The sequence below is a fragment of the Paramormyrops kingsleyae genome, chromosome 4, assembly GCF_048594095.1.
Source record: "Paramormyrops kingsleyae isolate MSU_618 chromosome 4, PKINGS_0.4, whole genome shotgun sequence".
NCBI lineage: Eukaryota > Metazoa > Chordata > Actinopteri > Osteoglossiformes > Mormyridae > Paramormyrops > Paramormyrops kingsleyae.
Genome location: NC_132800.1, coordinates 40,461,467 through 40,483,236, shown reverse-complemented (window position 1 = coordinate 40,483,236; position 21,770 = coordinate 40,461,467). Strand labels below are relative to the sequence as shown.

The following is a 21,770-nucleotide window of genomic DNA, read 5'->3' as shown; positions in this document are numbered from 1 at the left end:
TGTCTCCGGGATAATAAAAGTTTTCTGATAATCCACACGGAAAGAACGTGCAAACTCTATGAGGTATGAAGAGACAGCCCAACAATACGCCATATATCATATATGTATGTCCATGATTCGTTTTAAAGCCGTTTGAATTTGAAAAAATATACGATTATGGTGCATGTATCATAGGTGTATCAGGCACGTGCGACGAACCGTGTCCAAGCGTGGCATTACTGAGCCCCTGGCTCGTGTCGTAACATGAAACTCCTCGTGTTTCTTTGTGAGGGGTTCTGAAAACACTCACCACAAAAATAATACTAATTGTGTCATGCTAGATCTATTTCCGTTTAATGGAAGCAATTCTGTAGAAAATTACTTTAAATGCGTTTCTGATTGCACTCACATCAACTCCACAAACAAAGAACAGCATCGGTTCAGCAGTGGAAGCAATTGGTTGCATTTATTGATTTAAAAATACATATCAACATTTTCCCATAATCAAACACCAACATTAGTGAAAACCGCACATTTTGTGATTCACACACTGAACTTGACGCAAAAAGTGTATGTTTTCGCATGGTTCCGTACTTCTATAGGATTTTACTGAGTTTGACGGCCCTTACAAAAGCACTAATTGATATGACCACTTGAACGTTCGGTTATTGCGGAAATACACTTTTCATTAGTCAACAAGTGTATTTAGGGACAACAGGTTGTGGGGAAACGTAACATCTATAAGTTGGACAACGCCATTTTGCTGTCGAGAAAAGACCATCGCTTTGCCACCAGATGGAGTATGTAGTTCAGTTTTTCTATTGCATTTGTCTTGTTGAACTTCACATATCAGCGTGTTCACATTTTCACTATTGCAAATATTTGCTGTGAGGCCATTTACTTTCGCTAATCCTGTTTACTAACTCTTGTTAAGAACGCTGCACTCAAATGGCAATAAAGTAATTCCTAATAGCAAAACCTTCCTTATACTTAGGAACCATTAGTACGAAAGCTTGTTTGTCTCTAATGCTGAGTTTCTTTTTCACACGAGATGACAGATATAGGCTATCAAACGCTAGTGTATTTATCAAAGCAAATATGTCTTATTAAAAATTAATATTTCAGCCAAAATAAATGATGCACACTAAAAGCAGCTCACAGTCAGTATAAACTATAATCAGATTAAAGGCTATCGCGGACATTGTGGTCGTTTCGTAATCATATGCTCTCCAAGTCCCTCTTTGCAGCCCACTTCTGTTTTAACCAGGCGTTTTATGATCTCAGCTGCGGGCAGGACGGACTTCTTCCTTAGACACGGAGATGGATTTAGGTAATAATGCTATTCTGCAGAAATGTTCAGCGGCTTAGAGTAGGTGTAGCTTTTGAGCATCGGACTTCCCCACATCAGAGATCAGGGTTTAAGGGGGGGACATCACATTTCCTGCGTCGCCCTCAGATAATCGCCGGCGATACAGTGGTGCGCCTGTAAGGTCTCTCTCGTGCTGAACTGACAGCTGTAAAAAACTGGGAGTGGAGATTTTGAGGGCACAACGCCCGTTTTAGGATCAGTATTAACCGCAAGTGTCAGTCTATCTTATCGGAGAGCTATTGCAAATTTTCAATTCAGCAAACTCGCCGGAATGAATCTTTTCTGGAGCTTGCAGTATGAAAAGGATTAAACAACTGAAATATCCATTTAAAATCTCCCCATGACGCAGTTAAATGACAGAAATCCTGCTGTTCTATTTAAAAAGCTGAAAAAAAATTAAAAGGATGTTGTCCAGGATTTCCCAAGGAAAAAAACACAATTCGACATGGCTGTTTTTGATGTGATGTGGAAATTATTAAACTAATTAAATGAACTCATTCGCTCTGGATGCAATGCTGTAAACAACGGAATTTCACATGTAAGTATTTTTTCAGTATGTTTGGGACCGTAATCTGTTTTATTGTTCTGTATAACTATTCGCACCCGAAGTTTTTTACAATTAAAATGCATTAGTAAACATCCAGAGGACCAGAAATTAATGTCGCAGATCCTTTTTGCAAGGTATATTTTAATAAAATAAACTAATATTTCCGAGTTTACGCTCAGTGCGTTATGGTCAGGACAAGAGTTAAAAACAATGTTTGCCGTATATATGTGGTAGGCTATAAAGTTTACTTTCATTTAGTTGGTACTTTAAAACTTGTTTCATGTCTAATACATATAGGAATGATTTTATGTCAAGCACGTTAAATGGCATGACATACGGCTACAGAAACACTAATGCGCAATAAATTTGAACCAAATAGTGTAGATAAAAATTATTAAGGAAAAAGACAACGTGGCGGATTTCCCCGTATTATAATTATCGTGATTATTGTTGTTTTTGTTGTTGTTGTTGTTGAATTCTGTAATGATCATGAGGTAAACAGTAATCTGGCACAGACTTTCACAATAAACCTCGTTTATTTGGAAGCGCTTACAGAAAACCAACTTCACGGCGTGCACGACGCTGTCCGAGGTGCTGAAACTGGCGGATATCAAACTATTTTCTGGGGCACCCGTAACGCTAACAAAATGGCTCTGTAATAGTGCAGAAACTGACCGCTGCGCTCCATAAAAAGGGAGAAAAGCTTTTGGGAATAAAACATGTTCAAATGGACTTTGTTCAAATAATTCTATATGCGGACATATCTGTGTGGATTAAAACACTGCTTCAATTAAATGACTGTGCAATTCTCCGACTGCTATTTTTATCAATTCACAAAGGGACGCTAGATTTTAAATGGACTGCCACGTTTGAGCAGATTAAAAAAAAGTCGTGAAGTAAAACACCGATAATAGCATGCGATACGTATGAAATAACAGTATATGAGAATACCGCTGTGGCTTAGCTGCCGAGCCAAACGGTCTTAAAGGGTCTGGAATCAGAGCCTGATTCCCCCCAGATGAAGCCCAAAAAGGACATGTAATACATTAGCTTTGATGATGTCTACTGGCTGACATAAATGTGAAACAGGCCACCTCTGCGATAGGCAATAAGAGTCATACGGCGCACCCACTTTGAAATTACAAAATACAATGCCATTTGCATCATAATATCACCAAAATATATATTTGTCATTTATGTTTATGCTTGAAAGTTAATTTTCTAGCAGCCAAACAGAACTGATATTGATATATTTGTCTTGTAAAGTGCTAATATCGATTACATTTTTTACTTAAAGTTATGTCTTATGTACATATCATATATATGTAAGGTATATCATATATGAATTAAATTAAAATGTAACTGTGCAAGTCTGAGGCTTAGCTCCATGAAGCCTGCACTTAAATCCCAGCAGCTGAGCGAGACCTAATGCTGTGCTGTTTGAACTGATCTTGTGCTGTGTGCATTAGACTGCACACACTGTCACATGATGTCGTGCCCTTTGTCGGTGATTCTGGAATGTTTGTCCCTTGAGGTCACAAGTGGAATGCGGAATGCTGCAGCATGTCCCCCAAGCTAGTCCATGAGATCTTACTCGCACGCGAACCACTCACAGCCCAGTTCCACAGAACTGTAATACATAGCGTACACTTCATAATTAACTCCTAATATATCAAGTAGGACACTACTGGAAATTACTTTTTTTTGGGGGGGGGGGGAGGGTGGTGGTAGTGGTGGTTACATGTCTCTATGTATTTAGCAAAGAACAATAATATGAAAAAAAGGTCTTTTGCAATCTCTTTGCCTTTTTGTTGCAACATGACTCAGTAAAATGTAACAAAAAAACGACCATTCAGTAAAATGTGGTAATTTCAAAACCACAAGACTTAAGGTCATTTAAGCAACAGATCCAAATTAAAAGATTTCGAAGTTTTCTAATGTCACATTGTTGGACTCTGGTTGGAAACAGGAATGGATGTTGTTGACTTTGTGGTTAACCAGGAGACCTTTGATATAAGGGCTGTATGTCTTTGCAAGCAATAGGGAGAGAAGATATTTAAAGAGAAAGAGGCAGATACGTCAGCCACTGACCATCGCGGATGCCACGCTGAGAAAATATGTTATGTGGTGATTCACTGTGATTTCCGCCACAGCGGTCGATGTCTGTTTCAGTTCCTCCTACACGGAGATTGTAGAGGGACTGCGGGAATGTGCGACTCAGGCCTTTCTGTCCGCCGTGGACTTCAGCTCCGCACCTGCCAGGTTCCCACTGAGCCACAAGTATCTCCATTATTCCAAACAAAGCAGGATTCCCAGGCACCTGTCTGACATTTACATGCACGAAGCTCATCACTGGGCAACCAAGTTAAGTCATAGATAGCCGGAGGAATTAGTTGCCGCTTATGTTCCAAAGATTTATAGGGAAAAAGACAGCATTGAAGTTTGCATATAATAACAAATGAAAAAAAATGAAATACAGGATTAAGCCACAGAAACCAAGTTCCCACCATTTGGTTTGGATTTATGGACACCTGATCAGTATTTGTGTCCACGTTCATTATCAGTTACACTCAGGCACAAACAGGTGAATACAAGGCAAAGCAGACAAACCAGTTAAGATTCCTGAGTTCAATTTCGATACATAATGAGTCCATAAACATCAAAGACGGACAGCTATGGTCTGTGGGCGTGGGAAAGACCTGAGGACAGATATATGGGAAACAGAGATTTTCAGAGAGTGGGGAAATGTATTAGATTCTTTTAGGCCCCATCATGGTGTGATGGTTAGGCAAACACGATACTAATGCTGTATAATTTAAATGTGGGAATTATACCACCATGAGTACTAGGCCATCGCTGTGGTCTCATTACACCAACACAGGACAACCACACCATCCCTCGTTTCGCAGGGTAGAATGAGGATTGCGTACGGTCGACATCATCGACAGACACCACCAGAACACTGCTGTTGTGTTTCAGTTCACCATCACAGGAAACAAAGTTTGGAACCTTCATTGTCAGCAGCGACAGCCCACTACCTCTCTAATACCCCGCAGACTGTGACACCTCCTTTTTGCTAAACCGATGAAGGCAGGGCCACCCTTCAAGCTGGCTACTTCCTGTACCCCAGGAGCCTTTGGACTGGGAGCTCGTGCTCCCAGCCCATTATAAGACCTGGGAAGTTATTTGGAGTCTCATCCTAAGCTTTGGAAGAGGCACCAGGTAACAACAAACAATGAGAAAGTCACCGTCCAGCCAGCTTCCCGCCGTGCATTAAGTGCAGGGTCACAGGGGGCCCGGAGCCTATCCCAGGAAACAGGGCACTAGACAGGGAAACAGTCAGTACCAGACTGCAGCAGGACAAAACACAGATGCTCTCAGGATCTGCTGTATGATTCTTACAGTGTCTGATGCTGCTGTAAAAAGCGTCTAACGACTACAGAGGTCTACAGAGTATACATGCGACATCATTCACTTGGCCGTATCCTGACACTAACATTCCTGCTTCCGACACACGCACCATGTTACAATTCCATGCTTCCTATGTGCACTGTCCCAGAGCTTTGATGTTTTGCCCCACAATGCCCTTCTTTAATTATGCACTATCCTACAATGCATTGTATCCTACAATGCTTCTCTTATGTACTGTTCTACAATGCTCATATACACCAGGGGTGTTTATGAATACATGTACTTGTTCTTGTGATCTCACATGCCCGTTTGATGTTATCTTCCATTCCCAAAGTACAGTTCCAATACTTAGGAACAGAAGTATGGAGAGGAAAATCCCTGAATGTTGTTCTTCACTCATCCCAGATTTCAAGGATGTATAAGTTGCATCCTTGCCAACAAGAACAATCCTGCAATTTATTGAATCTCAAGTATGTTCTTGGGAGGCATGTTAGCAAGACTGCTCTTACCAAGAACACAAATACGATCTTTGTGTTCTTGGTACTAGAAATACACCATCCCACAATGCCCTGCTTCTTTTATGCCCTGTCCCACAATGCTTTGCATTGCATGAACACCATCCCACAATGCCCTGCTTCTCTTATGCACTGTCCCACAATGCTTTGCATCTCATGTACATCATGGGTAAATCTGAATACCAAGAACGCAAAGATTGTACTTGTGGCCTTGGCAAGACTGGTCTTGCTACGTTGCCTTCCCAGAACGATCTCTCAAGAGCACGAGGACAAAGAATGCACCAATAGTGGACTGAGACAGATGTATACTTGTGTACTCCACTACGCTGTATGCCCAGCAGATTACCCCAGCTGTAATTTTCTTAGTATCTATCGTGGTATATAATAAATGACAGATAATCGAAATGTTCAGTATAAATGACTATTCCTGGTATGATTTCACGTGCTTTTTTCCTCAAATAAAGTTTGCACTTAAAATATTCATATTTATTTCTGTACAAACGCTATACGGGGGTGTTACCCATACCAGTTCAGCCGTCTTATGAGCCTAAAAAGTGAAAAATAGCAAATCCTAGATAGAAACATATCTCCGATTAAGGCAGTACAGTTATGGTTTGAGTCTTCTTCCTCCTTCCTCTGTAATAGCAGGCAATGAATCATGGGATTGTTCACATTGGCGAGGCTGCAACCAATGCTTCCGTGATATTTGGACTGGTGATTGTTACCATTCCTTGATCTTGTGTTCTTAGTATTGGATCTGGTCTTCGACAATGGAAGACGACATAAAACGGGTACACAAGAACACAAGTACGGTCAAGTATGCATATTGAGATTTACCCCATCCCACAATGCCCTGCTTCTCTGAAGCAGACTCACAATGCTTTGCATCTCATGTACACCATCCCACAATGCCCTGCTTCTCTTGTGCACTGTCCCACAATGCCTTGCTTCTCACATGGACTGCCTCACAATGCCCTGCTTTTCTTAAGCTTTGTTCCACAATGTTTTCCTTCAAATCTGCTCAGTCTTACTGTGATTTGTGATAAGCAAAATAAGCAAAAGTAAACCGATGTTTTACTGGTGTTTTATTTTTAAATATGCCGGTTACTTCTATGTTATATCTTATACAATTTTTGCCCTTTTGGTCTGTCTGGGAGGATGCTCTGTACTAGTTATAACTAGTTATGATGCACTGACTTTTCATTTTACATTTCAAAACGTAATACAACACATATATAAATATTCATAATGACATTTCATCATGGCACTTTCATACAGTAAGAGCGAATGTCAGTAACAGACCATCAGTTACTCCTGCTCTAACATTGTTATTAATTGCATAGCGTTGTTTGCTTGTTTTCTGGAATCTTTTATGGAAAACAGGATATGTTCCTTGAAAGTCACTTTATTTATTTTGCTGAATACTTTTTACATAGCATTGTCAGTCAAGGGTTTTTCTCAAGAACTACCTTAACAAATAAAACAGGAAAGGGGAAAAATGGAATATGAGTAATTTTCCATTTAGCTTATCACGTATTGACTGACTCATGACAACATATTCTAGAATGTTTCTCTCGCAGTCCTTAGTCAGTTCTCCTCTTCAGTGTCCCCTTCCTTGAGCAGAGATCTGGAGCAGCCAGCCAAGCTCTTACAGTTTGAAGGACACGTTCTATCTTAAGCACATCTTAGCCTCATAAGAATGGCTTTGTATTACATAATATTTTGGGTGAAAGTCCAAATAAAAGTGACAGGCATGCAGTGTAATCCCCTGACACCTGTGTTTGTTTCTAGGTCCTTATTTACATGGTTTATGTGGGTTTAACCCCGACTGTGGCATATTTGCGATCCACAAGCCCTCCGCGCTCCTTGTTACGCACCAGACCATTCTCTGCCGACTGTGTCGCGAATACGTGCCATTCGACATGCCTCAGATGACTCAGAGATTTCATGTGCACAATGTAAACAGCCCCCCCCCCCAAACAAGGACCCCACCCCCCCCATTCAGCCTCTCTGTGTTCTTCAGCCTCAGGAGTTTGCCATGGAAACCAGAGTTTTTTTTCCAACCTACAGCAGCCCTGATTACTCATGGAAAGGAAAGAGGGAGCTGACATTTTCTGCCAACAGACCACTTATCGTGATGGTCTTTGCTCAACGCCCGGCCACTCAAAAGGCTAAGGACGGCAGCTACCAAGATGCTGGGAAATAGGGGGACTGAACTTTCTTTGTCTGTAAGTGGAGTCTCTTGTGTGCCATTTTATACTATGTACAGTAGACAATGCACATACAGAGTGTTGTGTGCATCTCAGTAAAAATGAGACTCAATACTCATAACACTCAAGCAAGGTCCAATCCACAAAAATATCCTTAAAGGCAAGTGGGCTAAACTTTTTGTGGATCTTATTTTATTACTTGGTTGTCACATATGCTACTACTCATAATTAATTAGCGCTGTATCTGTACTTGTATTTAGAGTACCTGTCTAACAGGTCATAAAATCAAATGCATTGGTAATTATGTCACCTGTGATTTCAGGTGGTCTTAATTAGCATAGCTTTGACACCTCTACTAGACCACCAATCACACACGACCTGGGATCCCCTTAAAGCTATGCATCACCTGCCTAGTGAAACCCCCTTCACATCATCTCCAGGTCACCACTACCTTTAACAGCTAAAGAGGGGAGAAGGACCCTGCTTAGAGAATCGAGGTCGGCTCACTTAAGTGGACGACGCCCGTTTGCACCCGTGCGTCTGTCCTGCAGGAATCAGGAGCAGAAGTTTCCTGCGCCTGAACCGCGGTCAGAATTAGAGCAGGGTGTTACTAAAAGGCGGCCCTGTTGTAGTAGTGGCGAACGACACGTGTCCGCGAAGCCAAAGCCTCTTTTTGTGCTAATTCTGAGCACTGAATTCTCTACGTGCCCCCAAGTGAGATTTCTCCTTGTGCGCCGGTGAGGGGAACGGGACACGGCCAGCGCTTTTGCTGTCCGCTGATGAACCTTGCAGGAGCACTTTAGCGGTGGAGAGGTTAAGCACTCCCATTACTGGTGGCGTAGGGATATGACAATCGTATGCGGCCTCGCTGGGCCATCTGGACATTTTAGTGACACGGCAGTGACCTGATTCGTCGCCCAGGAGCCTGGCTTGCTCTCCTGGGAATCCACAATATGTTACAGCAGAGACAGCTCCAAAACTGAATTAAATTGTGATGATTAGCACTTCCTGATGGACATGTGAGTCCATCACGACACAAAGTACATAAACCGTAACAAGGGATCGATCTGCTTGGTGCAGAACATCCATGTGCACCTCATGTTCACGGCTGAGGGAGGTGACAGGTCAAGGGGACTGGGTCGGGATCGAGTCAGAAATGGCAGTGAGTTTGTGGGCTTGTGCAGGGGCTGACGTTCAGATGAAGCGGCTCGTTAGCGCAGACCTTTCCCTGTGAAGTGCTGTGAAGCCCTCTTCAGTGGAGAGGCCGGCACATTCAGAGCAAATGGATTTGCCGCTAAGGGAAATCGCGAGAGGGGATTAGGGCAGGTGATGCGGCAGGCTGAGCAGCCTGATTCCCGCCGCGGCTCATCGCTGCTCTTAAAGCCGCGAAATGTGCTGACGATGGTGAGAGGGACAGGAAGCGCCACTGTTTTGTAGTGTTTCTCTCATTTGGAGCATACAGTTCAGCCGCACTCTGAGGACAATGTGCTAAATCTGTCCAAGATACAGGAAAAACACACAGAGAAAGTCACGATCATCTGTCTTTCCACCGCTTATCCTAGTCAGGGTCACGGGGGACCTGGAGCCTCTCCCAGGCAGGACAGGGCACAAGGCTGGGGGACACCCTGGACGAGATGCCGGTCCATCGACGGAGCCACAAACACGCATGCACAGGCATGCACTACGGGAAATGTAGAGACGTCAAGTAGCCAAGCGCACGTCCTTGGACTGCGGTAGGAAGCCCTCGTGACACAGGGAGGACTCCAAACACACAGTGCAGAGGCAGGATTCGACCTGCCTGCCCTGGAGGTGAGAGTTAACATCCCACTCAGCCACTGTGCCGCTCCCATCAGGGGTGGGATCAGTGAGGCAATCATTCGTGGACATTCTCTCATCAGGAGCACTGCTTCCGTGGATGTGCACGCTTCAGACATGTTTTTTTTCTGTTTAAACCTGAGACAAACATGCATTTGATTTGTGTGATCACGTGACGTCCAGCCTACGGCCTCTAAATGCCATGTCTGCCTCTAAGGAGCCACTCAGTCACCAGGGCAAGCATCAGGAGCGGCCTTTACACAAGATCCCGTCTGGGGCCTTCCTCGAGCAACGCATTTAATTTTTTTCCGACATCAATTAAGTACTATTATGGTTATTACTCATCGAGGGAGCTGCACTTGCATCTGTCTGTGAAAATGGATGTGAAAGCAATTAAATTCAATTTCAGCTCAAAGAGAGCACAGGACGCCTCAGCTTTGTTTAATGTATGACCATGTCTTCTTCCCAGTAAGAAGGCTGCCATCTCTGAACTCTGCCCAAAGTGGCAGATCTGTTCCTCGCTCTTCCCTGAAGCCTAAATATGTTACTGTGAATTTAAAATCTTGGGGGGGGTGGGGGACACTCATGGGATCTCAACACCCCCCCTACACCCTTCATACATACAGAGAGCCACATGAGCAATGGGAGGGTTGAACTCAAACCCTCGGACCCGGAAATAAACACCTGACCCAGTTTGAAGGTGATTTAAAATGGGACTTTAACGCTTTAATGGCACAGGCTGGAAAAACGCACAATACGGCTAAAAGGAATTACTCTGGGAAATTACCGAGCCACAACGTTCTATCCAGGAGAGAACAGCTGTAAAAGCACAGCGTTTTCTGTCATGGTGATTTTTCTCCCCATGTGGCTCTCTCTCTCTCTCTCTCTCTCTCTCTGCCCCTCTCTCCCTCCCTCCCTCCTCCTCTTGCTCACCTGACATGGATGTTTAGCCTGTGTTTACCGTCAACCCTGTAATTTACTGAAAAAATTTTAAGCCAGTCAATGGGAAGAAGTGAATTCAACAACCAGAAAATACATCAGCTGCTGAACGAGGAAGAAAAACTGAGGTCTTATGTTAAGTGACACATGAGGTGGAGTATAGATTCTCTTCCTAAAAATCAGTATATAAGTAACTTTACGGATATTTGGTAAATTAACATGATCATTCATTTTATCAAGCAAGTAAACAACAATCGGTCAACATATCAACCGAATAACCAATCAAACAATCACTGAATTGAGCATTCAACCTCCAGTCCAACTTGTGACTCCTTATCTGGTCACGGTCACCAGGCCCAATAAAGCCATTTGCCTTAATGGCATGATTATAAGACTGTTTAAGCACCATTATCAATGACCTTCAATCAAAAAGACCTAAAAAGATCACAGACTTTATAAAGTATGTAACAAGATTAATGGCAAACACCCGGGGTCAGTAACAATCTTGACACCGTGGAGATGATCACCATGTCACGCATATCAGATATATTCACCCAACGGCTAAAAAAAAAAAACTTAACTGGCACACCTACCCTGGGGTCATATTAACACCAAAGGCAAATGTGACGTCTCACAGTAACATAATTATTGCAGGAGTGTGTAAGATTTAAGGGGATTAAAGATGGCTGCTGGGGATCATGCGATCCCCAACCTCCAGCTGCCTAACAGGTTGTCATGGTATCAGCGTGCTTCACAAGCAGTGCGAACCCAGATGTGACACTGGCGCTGCACCAGAAGGGCTGAACCTTCCTCACTAGGGAGCTCAGGCGGTCATAGCTAACCGGCCCGTGAAGTGCGTCGGCTGGAGGCGATGAGTGTGCGGTACGTGTTTGTCGGTCACACAGAAAGAAGCATGGCTTACTAGTGCTTTATTGGCGTTTCATCAAAAGGAAAAGCTCACCTCTGGCAAGCAAAGAAGTTCACAAGGGAAAAAATAACATTAATAAATCTGCGGCATGAGGGAGGGGTGCTGTCTGCCATGTGAGGGGACTATACTCATGTGACTATGTTATAAACTTCCGCTTCTCGGAGTTCAGCCCAAAGCCCCCTTCTGTCAAACTCCTGCATACTGAGGCCCTCCCCAGGGCACAATCCATCAGTCTCCCTTCCTTCTGGGCATCTTTCTCTTTGTTTAAGCGGAAAACCTCGGCTCCTGTGTGCAGCTGAGAAGGGAATCCCCAGTTCAAGCCGCAATACCTCCACTGGCCACACCTTCCTGTGATGTAATAGGTCTGCGGTAGCAAAATATGCAGACACAAGAAGTGTCCTGTCTTGTAACCACGGCGACACACAGCGGCATGATCATGGCCGCCGTCAATGTCGACAGGAAATGCAGTCACACCATCTAACCTGATGTGTGTTACCACTGAAGATAAATCACTTTTCCAGAAAAAGGGACTCCCTCCTCACTGCTCTCACGGTGACGCATGGATATTTAGCACCCTCACAGAGTAAAAAATATATTTCATTCACCCCTTACAACACAATACAATACACTATGAAGCATCAGCAGCCTTAATACATTTTGATAACATTGCTAAATTCTTGTTTCCATGCAAATCCACCTTCATCCCTGCTCAGTTTATCCTCTACACCCCTTGGATGGATGCAGCCATCTTGAAAAGCCAATGCACAATGGGGCTATGAAATAGTTTTGCCTGGGAAGCTTTTTAAAAAGCATAACTGAAATCAGATAATGCTAGAAGAAGTCCGACAGCACGCGTATCAAAGCGCTTCTTTCAAATTCGTCAGGGCAGATTGATTTACTGCTATACCTCACACAGCATCCAGAGTTAAGTTACACATTCATAAACGTGTAACACTAAATCTATTCAACTGTCGTTCAGTTCAATTAATTCATGTTTGCTGGCCTGTTTTAGGACTTGGAAGGAAGCCTTGTGTTTTTCTTGAATCAATATGAAAATAAATCCTCTATAATGCTACTCTATCTATTATAATACCACCCATCTTCCATCTGTTTATCCTGGTCAGGGTTGTTGGCAGCCTGAAGCCTGTGCCAGGCAGCACTGGGCACAAGGTTGGGGGGGGGGCACCCTGGATGGGATGCCGGTCCATAAGCGCAAACATGCTGACAAACAATGGGGTCACCTAACTGCAAATCTTTGGACTGCTTAGGAAACTCATGCAACATGGTGAGGGCATGCAAACTCATACACAGCTGTGCAGGGATTCAAACCTGCAACTCGGGCTCATCATCCACATTCCAACACAAGAACTATGAACAATATTAGCATGAAATAAGAGACCCAGGGCCCTATTCTGCATCTCAAAGTGGTTCCAGGGGCGATGCCAGTGTCGTTGGTAGCATGTGCCCCACGCAGTTGTCATTTTCCCGTCCAGTGCCAAAATTGTTTAAATAGCAAATGTACTTGCACCCACCTGAGCACCTGTGGACGTGTCAGTCCATTGTTGGTACATCACTATTTTGATGCATCGGAAAGTGATTGCGCTTTTTACCAACAAAAATCTGGTCTAAAGTCAATGCAGCAGTGTTTCAGTGTTATTTTAAGGGCGTGTTATCAAGATAGTAACATGTCGCAACATAGGCAAGTGCATAGCAAGTGTACACGGCTTGTTACATTCACAGGGACACACAGCAGTGCATAATCATGCAAAAGATAAAAAATAAAAAGTGTTCGATGTGAAAAATCATTAATGTGCACACCAAAATATGGTCAATAGTTAGTCTCTGGATCTTCAGCCAGCAGAGCTGCAAGACATTTATGGTTTATTTATTGTTTGGCTTGGCTGCAGGTGTTTTTTGTAAAATAATTGTCACACCATCAGTCTTGTCCCGTTCCCACCCATAAAAGAAAAATGTTTTGTTTGACTACTCATTTTCAGGTAAAGAATAAAGACAAATCTGGCTAGGTTAGGCTAGGTTCAACAAATAATAAACAGGCTACGTTTTTCACATAACAGTAGGCTAGTGACACATACAGGCATATTGTGCCTGCAATACGTTTTCAATAATAGATTGTAGATTTGCATAAAAAAAATCCACGCATTTGTGCGTTGTTTCATTTTTTAGTGCAATTGTCACTTTTGATTTGCTTGCACTTGCAGTGAATGTCAGTGTAGTCTGGCCCTTCTAAACTGAACATAGGTGCCCCTGAAGTGCCAGACTTGTACCCAGTGTATGATAGCACTTTGTTGCATTTGTCACAGCAGACAAAAGGCAAATGGTTCCCATTGTGGTCGCTTCCAAGGAAATGGAGTGCCAAATATCTGATTCTCCCTTACTTAGTTTGACATTAAGTAGCAGGGTTGCCAATTCTCACGCATCTGGTGTGATACTCACACTCCCAGACTCTCATGGTCACGCAAGAAATCTTACAGGAAATCAATACTATTCCATTATAAACCTAAAATTAGCTACATTAAAAGTATTGGGGTAGTTTGCAAACCCTACAGACTATTTACAAGATAATAAAACTGTTACATACATGTAAATACATGTGAATGTGTGTGCAGGCTTGTCTCGAATTGAAAATCTGGCAACCCCAGTGTAGATATTCGCCTTTCCTTACATCCTCTGGAAAATTAAGATTTTTACTCTGGCTCTGCCATCATTAGCCGGGCGCGCATGAGAGTGACGAGGGACTTTCAGAAATGCTAACATCCTTCTGAAAGTTCCTGGGTAGGCTGGCTGTGTAAAAAAACAAATTAGGCATAGTAGCCTATTTTTCTTTCATTCCGTGAAAACTAAAATGCAACTTTCTATTCATTCATGAACATAAATAATAATTTGCTAAAAAAAAAAAAATGTATATTTGAGCAGTACAAAAATGACATTTTGTCCAACGCCACACTCTATAGCTGTAGGTCCCTCTGCAGAGAAGCGTTCTTTTCTACTACCTGGCAAATCCACCATTATAATACATATTGGCCAAAGAGCAAGTACACCTGGCTCTTAAAGGGAATGGGAGATGACACTATAGTTTGTAGTCTTAGTACAATTAATTACTAGACTTAGTACAACCCTTTTGGACCATGCGCCTGGTGCAGCAACTATTATTCCGCCGTTAAACTAGCAAAAGTGAGCTGGCCACATCCCTAAAAGAATTTGCATAGTGCGCATCAGACCGTGTAGTTAAAATAGAGCATGGAGTCTCTATCTCACCCACAAAGAAACATCAGCATCAGAAATGAATGTCTCTTTAAGTGCATTCTTCGCCATTTAAATGATGCGGTATGACTGTGCTGTAAATTCGGCACCAGGATCGGGCCCCTTGCTCTTTAACATTGACTACATTGTGTCTCCTGCACAGAGGTTAAAGCCAACGTGAGCTATTTTATTCAAAACTACACATAAACCAAATAAAACTGGCATGACCTCAAAGTGTGTACATAAATAACAGCATTAAGCCTTTGTACTCGTTGTAATCTCTACATTCACAGTGCCTTGATAGATTCCTGAAGCCCCCTCCAAAAAATGGTGTGTAGAAGTGGATACGAGCTACCCCAGCTATGATGGCAACTTAAATCTGAATTTCAGGTTAAAATTCACCCACAGCTGTGATCTGACCAGTAGTGGAGATTTCAGGTCCAGAGAGTACAAATCCAGACCGATATTTTGTTTCAACCAACCAGTTGAGTACTCTGTGACTCTTTATACTAAACTGGTTGGTTGAAGCAAACTCTTGCTCTGGATTTATACTCTCTGGACCTGAAATCTCCACCTCTGGCTCTGACTCTTCAGGTATATGACATTTTTATCCATGTAACTTCACTACATGACTCCACAGAGACAAATACAGCCCACTGACTGAATTGCTTGCTAGCTGGTTTGATTTCAATCCAATTCCACTCAGTGAGAAGATTTAGCATGTGGTCAGACCTCTGTTAAATTACTAAGAATGTGTTTCTAAGTACAATATACCTTTGGGCAGCAGTATGTCACTGTGACTCCTACTACTAATGATATAGCTTAAGGGGTCAAAAGGTGTGTAAGATTAAAGATAAATTTATGATGAAGCCGGGGCACAAATGAACACAGAGATTAAATTAAACTTTTGTCAAGGAAAAACAGCAGGGCTCACTCAAGTGTAGGATTATGAGTTAAATTCAAGGTAGGATGGAAGACATGATGACTAACCTCTTGAACTGCCTCACCTCTTTCCCCATGGCCCCATCTTCTCAGCTATAAGTAAAGCCTAGCAGAGGAGGATCAGGATGAAAAGATGGCAGCCATGCTTCTACCAACCGGACCCGAAGGCTTGCGGCAGTTCACTCGCGAATCCTTGGCTGTCATCGAGCAGCGGATCGCAGACGAACATGCGAGGAACTCCAAGAAGTACCAGGAGGACATGGGAGACGTGGAGCAGCTCAAGCACAGGGTGGACCTGGAGGCCGGGAAGCAGCTTCCACGCATCTTTGGAGACATCCCCACCAAGCTTGTCGGTGTACCTTTGGAAGACCTTGACCCGTTTTACTTCAAGAACCAGAGAGTAAGTGCTGGGGCATGTGATGCACACTTTGTAGGTGTGCCTGGGTCCACAGCAGGCTGACAAATCAGCAAGGGGTTCCCCACAGCAATTGGGCAGCGTTGTTATGACCTGGGTGAAATCGTAGGAAAAATAGACGATTTCTGATCTGCTATTTTTATCGATACTAGAAGAGCTAGATTATAAAAAGAAATAGATTCTGGAAACAAAATTCTGTAGAACATCTCCTTTGCTATAAGTCATGTGATCGTCTGTGGCTCCAGTAAGGATTTTCCTAAAATGTGTCTTTCCGACCTGTAATTGCTTAATGGACGACGTCCTGCTTCCCAGCCCTTTCGGAATATAAAGGATAATGGTAATTTCCCAATGGGACTTTAAGGGAAAGGAGGCATAGCTGTCAATTAAATAAAAAACTTATCAAGATGCATAGTTAAATGAGGAAAAAAGTGTAGATTATTATTTGGGAAAAAAAAGACTTTTTAAATGACACTCAACTCCAAATTATTCCACGTTAAGGCACAAGTGGGCAGATAATGATGGATTTCACAAAGAGAGAACAAGGATAATACGGTGTGGTGTCTTTCGAGTAAAGCTGGTATTTAATTTTCTAAGTGCTTCAAGAACAAATACAGTAAGTCTATAAAAGGGCCGCAACTTTTCTTTAAGTACTATGGAACAGCACTCGATTCCTTTGCACGCTGAATTTTTCTAAATGACACATCTAATATGCTTTTACAGGACAGTTCAGTTCCTCTCTGGAGAAGCTGGCATTTACCTCTAAAAGCAATCAATCGATCAATAAATCAGTCAAATGGATGTTGTTCCTTCTTTCCACAGACATTCGTAGTGCTGAACAAGGACAAAGCCATCTTCCGGTTCAGCGCCACCTCGGCCCTGTATATTTTCAGCCCCTTTCATCCCATCAGAAGAATCTCAATAAGAATTTTAGTACACTCATATCCTTTCATCAGCGTGAAGGGGAGTGGGTCGGTCACCGTCAGCTGACACAGAGGACTTCAGAGGTGACTGCTAGGTCCTGGGACATGCTGTGAGTGGTAATACACTGGCTGACCCCCTTCGTCTCGTTATGTAAGTCTGACTCGGGGAGGCTCGGCTTCAATCGCCGATGACTCTGCTTTCCTGTGTTTTACCACGCTATGTAAACAGCCCTCGTTTTTACACCATGAGTAAACGAGAAGTGCAACACAGTGAGAAAACCACACAACAGCAAATCTGTGGGAGGGTGCCAGGCAGACCCAGTAGCTAATAATGCCACTCGCTTTAATAACCTGTCTATGTTTTAGCAGGAGGGACTCCGAGGTGCTGGACACGTTCCGCCTCGTCCCACAAACCTCCTAGCCTTCAGATGCACAGATTTCTCAACTCAGAGCAGCTGCTGAGACTATTGGCTGTGGCTGAGATTTGCTGCTGATTCATAAAATTTCTAAGTGAATCATTATTCATTATAACCTCCCTAAATATCATGCTGAAAACTTATTCAATAACAGCAAATTGACAGGGAGTAGACTGGCAGCTATAGGGGTTGCCTTTAACTTGCCCCCCGCCCCAACCCCCCAGCTTTTACTCTTCTCCTGACATCCCTCGCTTAATCTCCACAATGAAAGGGGAGCAGGGAGCTCCAGGGTCATGTGACTTTCATCTATTAGATCTTGGAGTCAGAGGCTGGTCCTCACACATACTCTGGATCAGCGCCAGCATGGAGACCATGAGCCTGGCTCCAAGGAAGCTCTACAACGCTCAATCATCTTAAAGCACCACTGCTATAAATATGACTCTATTCTTTATTAATCTTTTTTTTTTTTACTTTAAAGACATTGAGAAAATATGTAATTTTAATATAACTTTTTTTTTTAGAAATGCTCAAACGTGAAAAGTAATAACTTATTACAATTTCTGAATTATATGAGTTATAAATTAATTTTGAAGTCATAGTCAACTGCCTACCTAACCTAATACCCGATTTCTTTTTTTTTTTTTTTTTTTTTTTAAAAAAAGCTTTTCTTTATTCTGAAACTGTCCTTAGGGTACATATTCCTCTAAAGAACTCCTTTTCCAAATGGATTGAAAGTTGAAAATAATAAATCTCTCACAAATACACACACGCAAACACACATACGCAAAGCCATACATACCAAGCCATCACCTTGTTGGCCAATGTCAGACTCCAGTGTTTACTGAAAACACTAATCCTGACCATTAAAATGCCACCCTCTCCACTTCAAAAGCGCTATAATTTAACAATTCATGGCTCATTTGTAATGATTTGAATACTGCCACTGAATAAAAGCCAGTGTTTTGCTCAATAATGAACTGCTCAAATACACAGTACTTAACCTAGGGGGTTACAGCCCATTTCACTTCATTTTTTGCTTAAATAATCAGATATATTTGTTTTATTTTTTGTTCTTTAACAATTGACTATCATCATTCATTCAAATCTTTATTGGTGATAATGTAGCATCTCCAAGAGATGCATGTATAGTTTATTATTAAAAGCAGACATATGAAAAATAACTGTACTTGACATGTACATTTCGACTAAAACTGAAACCATCTTTCTTCTGCATACCATATGGAACAGATAATTGAAGTTGCACCTCTTTCCATTAGAAGGCATGCATATCTTTTTGAGACACCCCACATACAGAAGAATGTCTTTGCTGTTCAAAACACCATCTGTGTTTCCTTGACGCTTCCCAACGTTGTTCAGTCTCTTCATCATGTGCACAATATTGACCAACTGTTGCTTCATGGCCATGTCCGAACCAGCTCAGTGGGCCAAATACCTTGAGTAAGTAGACCGCTCACTCCTCACGGCTCAACACTGACTCTTCTCCTGGCTGTGAATACTGCTCATTGAATTCTTCTGTTGTTTGCTAATGCTTGAATCACTTTGACTTGCATTGATCTTCTGAACTGTGCCCCTATTTGTCCTAATGTAAAGCTTTGCCAGGTGTTTGTTGCCTTGTGAACTCCAATTAGCAAGTAAGTTGACAGTTTCAGTGTATCAAGCCCATGTTTCTGCTAACTGCACTTGGTTATGCTACATTGGAATGAAACCATGGTATAATGTCACATATCGTTATGCCTTCAAGAATTTTCATTAAAGGGACGAAATACGAAAAAATACAGGACAACAATTGACCAATGAACGGAATTACAGGATCTGGCAAATCCTGATTACTTTATAATTTAGGCAGACATGGGTTACATCCCAAGTGTGGCACACATTTTTATACAGAAACTAATCTAGGGGGGAAAAAAAGGTCTCGAGAATTAAGCAACGTCTCATCTTTACAAGTGACATGCTAATGACCGGCAGTCAGAGGGAAGGAGAATGCAGCGATGATTTATGGTGTCTGGGATGTAAGCCATGTTCTGGGCTGTGGCTGATTAAGTCTGCAGTATTCCAACATCAGTCTTGTCGGCAAAGTTGTGCTGGAGCTTATACCCCAAGGCACCACCACCTCCAGTCCAATGTGTGAACACTCCATGCATGTTAACCTTTAATGAAGAACGAGTGATGTACCTTCAGCGGACATCCGTTTTGGGCTGGGGAGGGCTGCAGGGGCTCACTGGCACGTAGCATGCAGCAGAAACTCCAGAGTCCCTACCTGCTCTGGCCGAAAAACAGCTCGTACCTCTCAACCCCCCCCCTCCCCCCCCCGGCTGCGCCTGGGCCGACCCAGGAGATGCGATCAGCACGCTGTGCAGCTTTCCGTGGTGTCCTGCCTTAAACCTACTTCCATATGAAATTGCAAAGAATCTGAATATAGAGAGAAGCTGAATCCTCTCAGACAAGCATTTTTCAACCATAAGGTTGAATTGCTTTTTTGAAGTGGAAGAGAACTAAGGTACAAATGCTTTGGTTTTATTTGTATCCAAGTGGCAGTAGAAAAAAGCCTTTATTTCTATGTAGACCGGGTTGAGAGGTATGACACAAATAAACAAAATATACATGAAAGTGAAGATCAGCAAAAGAGCGTCTCGTGGATATCATCCCGTGACCCCGAATGCTCCATTCTTCATTCTGGTCTCCATCCACTTAGCTCACATATGATTTCAATATCAGAAGTGACTTAGTCGCATCCGTGCCCATTGTTTTCTTGATGGTCTCTGACTCATCAAGAAGTGACGCCACACAAGCTTGCCATCCATCCCTCCAGGGCTGACGGCCTCACGCGCGCTTTCCACTTCACCATGTCCGTCTTCTGTTTCCCGTGTGACACCATGCATACCTTTTTTGGTGTTGGAAACAGTGAGAAGGTGTGGCATGCTGGAGACAAGACTGTAAAATGTGTTCTCTTCCACGTTTTGGAAGCCGCCTGTGGTTGGACCTAAATTACAGTTTCCCCCTCTTTCTACCGCCCCTCCATATTCAGGTACACTTTCACCGGCATATACACGTTCGAGTCAATGATAAAGATCCTGGCGAGAGGGTTCTGCTTCGGCCCATTCACCTTCCTGAGGGACCCCTGGAATTGGCTGGACTTCAGCGTGATCATCATGGCGTAAGTATCTGGCTGAGGTCATCCCATACACTAACCTTAACCTTAACCGTAACCCTCCTTCAATCCTGCCTTCTGTGAGCCTAATGCAGTCCAGGTAATCATCAACTAGCAGCAAGACCTCCACACCGAATCTCTGTGTATTTCACCGGAATGCCTTTTTGCAGAATTTATGCTCTCTTTCTACCTAAAATGTTGCCGAGAGCAAATGATACAAGATGAATGAGGACGGAGGGCTGAGATCATTCAAATGATGGGAGCCATGACATCATCCAGACTGGCGAGAGGTTGCGGAGTGCCACCGCTCTGAGAAATGAATCCCCGTCCGCTGCCAGAAAGCGTGGCGGTGATGCTCAGGAAGGGGCCGAAGCGTAGAGGAGGAAGCAGGGCAGGAACAGGCCAGGCAAAGGCGAGGAAGCCATCATCGTGCTGTAGGGCCCAGCGACCGCTGAGCCGGGCAGTCACACGTCTGGCACTCTGTGATTAATAGGAAATCAACCCAACCACCTCTATCACTCAGAGAAATGGGCCCCTCCTTCACACACCGGAAAACAGAGTGGGAAACGTATAACAAGTATCCAATTTTAGGCTATTTTTATTGGTCCAGTTAATGCACCATCACTAGATGACAGCAAGCGCTTTCATGCTATCTCTCGCCATTTATGTAATATGATAACCTTTAAAGCTGCAAAAAACCCAGTATCTCTACTTGCACATTGCACTTTTCATATTTTTGAGAAACCAAGCAATTGATTCAAGGTATGTGGCTCAATGACAAGGCCAAAGTTCAGAAATCCACAGACCTGGTGTAATTACCGGGAGATCAGAAATGGAGAATGTCCACCGGCTCCAGGGGACACCATTTCAGCACATGGGTGATGTCATACCCTTGCCCCACGGCAGGGGAACCCAGGAGGAAGAGAGTCAT

The 21,770-nt window shown here is 43.1% G+C and overlaps 1 protein-coding gene across 1 annotated transcript in view; it reads left to right on the top strand.

Annotated features, from left to right (window-relative positions):
- Positions 1-1,281: 1,281 nt before the first annotated feature.
- The window catches only part of LOC111849749 (sodium channel protein type 5 subunit alpha-like), an 81,401-nt gene continuing 60,912 nt past the window's right edge, over positions 1,282-21,770 (top strand). Inside the window, exons 1-5 of the mRNA XM_023822912.2 lie at positions 1,282-1,886; positions 16,010-16,316; positions 17,151-17,269; positions 19,036-19,125; positions 20,717-20,845. Coding sequence (XP_023678680.1) covers positions 16,050-16,316; positions 17,151-17,269; positions 19,036-19,125; positions 20,717-20,845 — 605 coding nt within the window. The 5' untranslated portion in view covers positions 1,282-1,886; positions 16,010-16,049. The remainder of the gene's footprint in view (positions 1,887-16,009; positions 16,317-17,150; positions 17,270-19,035; positions 19,126-20,716; positions 20,846-21,770) is intronic.